Source organism: Nanorana parkeri, unplaced genomic scaffold (genome assembly GCF_000935625.1).
Source record: "Nanorana parkeri isolate BGI_ZX_2015 unplaced genomic scaffold, ASM93562v1 scaffold1663, whole genome shotgun sequence".
NCBI lineage: Eukaryota > Metazoa > Chordata > Amphibia > Anura > Dicroglossidae > Nanorana > Nanorana parkeri.
In genome coordinates this window covers 43,115-50,290 of record NW_017307931.1, presented here as the reverse complement: position 1 = coordinate 50,290, position 7,176 = coordinate 43,115, and the positions used below count along the sequence as shown (strand labels likewise).

The 7,176-nt window shown below is 42.9% G+C and overlaps 1 protein-coding gene across 1 annotated transcript in view; it reads right to left on the bottom strand.

The window, feature by feature from the left end:
• LOC108799224 (IgGFc-binding protein-like) overlaps positions 1-7,176 on the bottom strand; it is a 92,175-nt gene that overhangs the window by 58,261 nt on the left and 26,738 nt on the right. Inside the window, 1 exon segment of the mRNA XM_018571059.1 lies at positions 4,234-4,287. Within this exon segment, the coding sequence (XP_018426561.1) occupies positions 4,234-4,287 (54 nt within the window).

Here is a 7,176-nt window from a genome sequence, read left to right as displayed (position 1 = left end):
TATATATATATAATCTATATTCTGCTTTATAACATAAATATAACTGAATAAAGACTTAAGGTTGATAACAAAAAGAAGCAGTAAAGAGAGAAGAGTAAAGAGGCACATAGCTGGTAGAAGAGAAGCTCTAATTGGGTCCCCTTATCTCATGGCTCCTGTCCAAGTCGCACCCTGCACACCCCTGTAGCTACACCTAAAACCTCCGGTGTGACTTGTTCTTTGTTCTCTGTAGAATGTTGTGTAACTTGTCCGCTATGTATTTCAATAAAGCATTCTAGAACAGTTACCCGCGTTTAACAGGGAAGACAAACATATGCAGCCAAGCCCTCGGTTGGTAGGTAGACGAAAGGTTAACTGTGCCATAGTTGAGACTAAAAGGTAACCTGCCGTATGATTGAGCGATGTGATTCCCTTTTCATAGGAAAGCCCTGGGTACATAGGCTCGTAATACATGGGGTGGGGCGGGGGATTTTTATGAAGAAGGAAGAATGAACGAATGGTAAGCATGTCCTTCAAAGAGAAAGAGTCAGATTAGATGGACTGCTTACCCAGGCTGATTAATGTATGGTTAAAGAGAACCTGTCACAGAAATAAACAGGGTTTTAGAACAAGCAGCACAGGGGACCTTACTTTAGTTCTTTTCCAAGTATGGCCTCCAATCCTTTGAACATGTCTACCCTCCCAGGACCTCCTCAGCTGCAAATATCTTCCATTCACTACTCCACCAATCCACTTTTAGGGGTGAAAACAGAAGAGGAAGCCCTCTGAAAGCTACACACTGTCCCTGGATGATGCCTGAACAAAGCCGCCTCCTTCCTTCTGGAGAGAAAAGAAGATGTGGGCATGTTGAATGTTTTGGGGTTTGTTTGTGTCTGCCTTGTGTGAAAACCGCTGGGCACTTGCAGGTGAATGGAAAATCAGAACTAAAGTGGGGGTGGGGTCCTAATGAGAAAAGTCACAGTACTCTCTGCAGCTCAAGAAAGGCATTTACTCATTGAAGGCTCAGTTGGTAGACTCCAAGCATGGGAACTCAGCACATGGATGGTGTGACCCCTCATAATGGGCACAGCAGGTTTACAGACCTTGAAACTCAGCACATGGATGGTGGGGGCCCCTCATAATGGGCACAGCAGGTGTACAGACCCGGGAACTCAGCACAGGGATGGTGGGAGCTCCTCATAATGGGCACAGCGGGTGTACAGACCCGGGAACTCAGCACAGGGATGGTGGGAGCTCCTCATAATGGGCACAGCGGGTGTACAGACCCGGGAACTCAGCACAGGGATAGACACTGGCGGAAGGGAGACTGAGGAAATGCTTCCTCCTGCATGCAGCAGACTGATCACATCATCTCAGCCTAGGCAATGTCACCGACCGGACCTCAAGGATTGTTTTTTTAATGCTAAAAGGTGGAACTTAAATATATATATATATATATATACACTGTATATATACACTGCAGCCATGTATAATGACATGTCAGGAATTTGTTTGTGCAGAGCTGCAACGTTATTACATAAGCTGGTGAATGGAGCAGAAAGAATTATTATTATTATTATTTTACATGACTGTCTGCAGAAAATTACCGATTTTATGCTCTCCAGTATCGACTTAAAAGGCGCAGGTATAACCAGTCACATTTATTTGAGTAAATACAGATAGTACGGTCTACTGAACTTACAGACCGGACTGATTTGTGGCTTACACAAGACATTTTCTGTGTAATATTCTTTACCAATGAAAGAGATAAAATAATTTTTTCCCTAGAGAGCAACGTCTGTAAAAACAAAGAAACGCCGACCCTGAAAAATGACGCAATGTTTGACATTTTTTGCATGCTTTTTGTGAATAATATTTTGGTGTTTCTTTTAGACGGGGCTGTTATATAGAAAGGCTGGCGTTGTACATGAGAAATCATCCAGAATGCTTTCCGATTAAAGACAAAATAATCTTCCCTGGAAATTGATGCAGAAAAAAACTACAATAAAAAATAAAATGTTTTACATTTTTCGCATGTTTTTTATTGATAATATTTTGGAATTTGTTATAGACCGGGCTGTTGTGTAGAAAGGCTGGCGGCTTACATGATAAATAGTCTAGAGTGCTTCCCTGGAAAGTGACTTCTTAATCCATATTGGTCATGTTAGTCTGTACTGGTCATGTCAGCCTATACTGGTCATGTTAGTCTATACTGGTCATGTTAGTCTATACTGGTCATGCCAGCCTGTACTGGTCATGTTAGTCTTTAATGGTCATGTCAGCCTGTACTGGTCATGTTAGTCTATACTGGTCATGTCAGCCTGTACTGGTCATGTTAGTCTGTACTGGTCATGTCAGCCTATACTGGTCATGTCAGCCTGTACTGGTCATGTTAGTCTATACTGGTCATGTCAGCCTATACTGGTCATGTTAGTCTTTACTGGTCATGTTAGTCTTTACTGGTCATGTTAGTCTGTACTGGTCATGTTAGTCTATACTGGTTATGTCAGCCTGTACTGGTCATGTTAGTATTTACTGGTCATGTTAGTCTGTACTGGTCATGTTAGTCTGTACTGGTCATGTTAGTCTATATTGGTCATGTTAGTCTATACTGGTCATGTTAGTCCATACTGGTCATGTTAGTCCGTACTGGTCATGTTAGTCTGTACTGGTCATGTTAGTCTGTACTGATCGTCTTCGTCTCTACTGGACATCGTAATCTATACTGGTCATGTCAGTCTGTACTGGTCATGTTAGTCCGTACTGGACATCTTAATCCATACTGGTCATGTTAGTGTGTACTGGTCATGTTAGTCCATACTGGTCATGTTAGTCCATACTGGTCCTCTTAGTCTGTACTGGTCCTCTTAGTCTGTACTGGTCCTCTTAGTCTGTACTGGTCCTCTAGTCCATACTGGACATCTTAATCTATACTGGTCGTGTTAGTCTGTACTGGTCATGTTAGTACGTACTGGTCCTCTTAGTCCATACTGGACATCTTAATCCATACTGGTCATGTTAGTGTGTACTGGTCATGTTAGTCCATACTGGTCCTCTTAGTCTGTACTGGTCCTCTTAGTCTGTACTGGTCCTCTTAGTCTGTACTGGTCCTCTTAGTCTGTACTGATCGTCTTCGTATGTACTGGACATTGTAATCTATACTGGTCATGTCAGTCTGTACTGGTCATGTTAGTCCGTACTGGTCATGTTGGTCCGTACTGGTCATGTTAGTCCATACTGGACATCTTAGTCCGTACTGGACATCTTAATCCATACCTGTCATGTTAGTCTGTACTGGTCATGTTAGTCAGTACTGGTCCTCTTAGTCCATACTGGACATCTTAATCTATTCTGGTCATGTTAGTCTGTACTGGTCATGTTAGTCTGTACTGGTCCTCTTAGTCTGTACTGGTCCTCTTAGTCTGTACTGGTCCTCTTAGTCTATACTGGTCATCTTAATCCATACTGGTCATGATAGTCCGTACTGGTCATGATAGTCCGTACTGGTCCTCTTAGTCCATACTGGACATCTTAATCCATATTGGTCATGTTAGTCTATACTGATCCTCTTAGTCTGTACTGTCATCTTAGTCCATACTGGTGATTTTAGCTTATACTGGTCCTCACTGGTCCTGGAAATTTGGATGAAATTCGCAAAAAGAAATTGGAACTAGTCCGAATTTGGATGCATTTGGTGCATTGGATGCATCCAAATATCTGATGGATATTTAATGAAATTCATCCAAATTTCAATTTGGAACGAAAGGAAACTTACACGTCTTCTGTGGAGTCCTCCATTTGGTGGCGCCTCCATTTTATTTTGTGTTAATGCTACTGACAGACCTCATCACATACGTCATTTCTTTTGCCCAGAGATCCATTTTGAGTTCCGGCGCTGTCAACCCTTAACCTGTCCTCATAATCTGGCAAGTCACCGACCTGGAGCTAGCATGCAGCAAGTGAGGCGCCTACACACTAGATGTATGGACCTTCATAAATTAGTCATGGGGGTGTGGTGGTGGTGGTGGTGGGGGGGTAGGTTCCCACCATTTCAAGGCTGAACCTAATTATTCAATAATGAAGGAATGCATGTTATCTTTGTGTGTTCCGTAGGAAGACGACATTATAGATATGGATGTGACAAGGTCTGAGAGAAGAGTCAATATTTGATATAGACGAGAGAATGTAGACAAACAAGATAAGACAGATTTATTATATGCAAGGTGATATTTACAACTAATTTGTTTTTCTTACCACACAGGAGAACCAGCGCGGCCCACAGCTGCAAGAGCGTCACCCTCCCCATGACTGAAAAACATCAAACACAAGAACATTCAATCACCGGGAGCCTTTCAAAAGGACAATATCATGAATTCTATCCAAACCTTTACACCTTCCCGCTCTTGCAGTGCCACTTTGTCTGTGATCACATCATTACCTCTGTTGGTTTAGTCTTCTTTTAGTGCCTTGCTTGGTGTCAGTCAGTACAGTTAGATAAAAAACAGTAGAAATGGCGAGCGCACAACAGATGTGGATGATAATAAGAAACAGATTTGGGGGAATTATTTCGGGTTTGACAAAGAGGCATAGAGCCTCGAAACGCATAGCCAAACCACCCACCCACGGGACTCAGGGTCCTTCAACCTGTCGCCTATTCCAGAAACTTTTTTCATAACGACCGCTGACCCATTACCACCTCTGCTCCCGTTCAGCCGACGAGTGGCAGCCTGGCCAGCTGAGCTCTCATTGTACCTGACGGAGAGCGTCACGGTTACACGCACAGTCCACCTCGCTCCAACGGGCGCTCCAGCCACACTCATCACCCCGCTGACACTAAGGGACTCAATAAGAGCCATGAAGCCTGGTGCTCACAGTCACGCAGACCAGCTACAGATGCCGCCGTGTGTTCCATGCTGACAAACAGTCTTCACTTTCCAACGGCACAACACCATCTTCCAAAAGTGAGTCTACATTTATGTCTATCCATAGATTCCAAACGGTTAAACAATAAGAATCCTAGGGTTGTAGCGCTCCTTTCTTTGTTTTTCTATCTAGTCAGTACAGTTAGCATCCCAACTGAACAGTCACTGAAATGACTGTTCAGTTAGAATTAACAGTACAGTTTTAGGTTGCTTATCTTTGAATTAATCCAAAGAAAGACGACCGAAAATTGTACTGGTCTACTAAAGATCCATTTTTTCTATACCACCCATTGACATGAGATGACTGTTGCCTGATGATGATGATCGTGATCAAGCTGGCAAACAACTGTATGCTTTTGGACACGGTTGGTCCCCTAATGTGCTTTCTTGCATGCCCATCTTTGTTTCCCTAAGGCCTGGTTCACACCTGGGCGTTTTACAGCGCGTTCCTACGCTCTGTAAAACGCTCAACATGTGAAAACAAATGATTGCCTATGGGCATGGTTCCCACCTGGGCGTTTTACAGCGCGTAGGAATGCACTGCAAAACGCCCTACGCCCAAAGAAGTACAGGAACTTCTTTGGGGCGTATTTGCCGCGCGTATCCATTGGGATACAGCCAGGTAGCCCTCGGAAATATGCGTTTGTCACGCTGTTTTTTGTTCCCGCGAACCGTGGTAAAAACGCGCGGCACGCAACGCGCGACAAACGTGCATATTCGATACGCCTAGGTGTGAACCCAGCCTAACACAAGCCAGTGACATCACAGTCCTTCCGGGAAGATTAGTGAAAATCTAGTAAGAGGACACTTCAGTCCATTGCAAGCATCCTCTCATGGCTGCTCTATATTACTCAGGATCCCAATGGACGAAGTGTGATGTCATCCTTGCCTAGGTACCATGGCTGGGAGATGGGGAGGGGTAAGTAGGAACAGTGGCAGCACAGTGGCATAGTGGTTAGCGCATCTGCCTTGCCGCACTGGGGGTCCCTGGTTCAAATACCGGTCAAGTCACTCTCTGTAAGGAGTTTGCATGCTCTCCCTATGCTTGTCTGGGTTTCCTCCGACAATCGAAAGACATGCTGGTAGGTTAATTTGCTCCGCTCTAAATTGGCCCTCTATGTATGCATGTGAGATAGGGACCTTAGATTGTAAGCTCCTTGAGGGTAGGGACTGATGTCAATGTGCTGCGTAAGTTGTAAATAACTCTAATGTTTCTCTTAAATCTCATAGGTTTTGCTCGTACTAATGGGGGGTGGTTTTTGTTGGTGGGAGGGGCCGGACAGAGAAAGTAGACATTGCTTGTTAATGGCACCCCAAACGCAGCTGGTAAAACACACGTCTGTGCCTGCACGTTGCACGTTCATTAAGTGAGATAATGATACTTTTAGTAAGTCATCAATGGCATTATGTACAGAACAGAGTGGTGTTTGTTTAGTTGTGGACATTGGCATGCTACATACACCTTAAAAAACCTAATGTACATAGGAGGTGTATTCTATGCCCTGTCCTGCCCTTCTGCCCCTCTGCTGCTCCCCCTGTATTTTCTAGCAATTCCTGCAGGGTGTTGCTGTGTAAATACAGAAGATATTTCAGCAACTGCTGTAAAAAACCTTCTTCAGAGGGGCGATAGAGCGATACAAAGTAACATAGTTTCTAAGCATTGATCAGATGGAGATAGAGAGATACACAGTAACATTGTATATAATCATTGATCAGATGGAGATAGAGAGATACAAAGCAACATTGTATATAAACATTGATCAGAGGGAGATAGAGAGATACAAAGCAACATTGTATATAAACATTGATCAGAGGGAGATAGAGAGATACAAAGCAACATTGTTTATAAACATTGTTCAGAGGGAGATAGAGAGATACAAAGTAACATTCTTTATCCTTCCCCTTCTCTCCCAGCTATTATTTTCCTGCTGTGTTTATTGCCTTTTTTATTACTGATTTCCATTTTCTACCAATACTGTATTATTTACACTTTCTGTTGACATTTCTTTTTGGTTTTTTTATTTTTATGTTGCAATAAATAAAGCACATCATAAACAAAGCCCCTGATTTCATTTGTAAATATATTTGCAACACTTTGTATCAAAATCGCAATTTGTGTTTTTTTTTAACCTAAAACTGATCGTCTAAGGATGGCTGGCATAAAAACAATAAAAACATTTTTGGGCAAGATTATACAAGAGAAAGAAATCCTTGCTTGTCCTAAAACATACCTAGTACTTTGTTATCTTAAGTAATAAAACAAGTTGCAGAATAA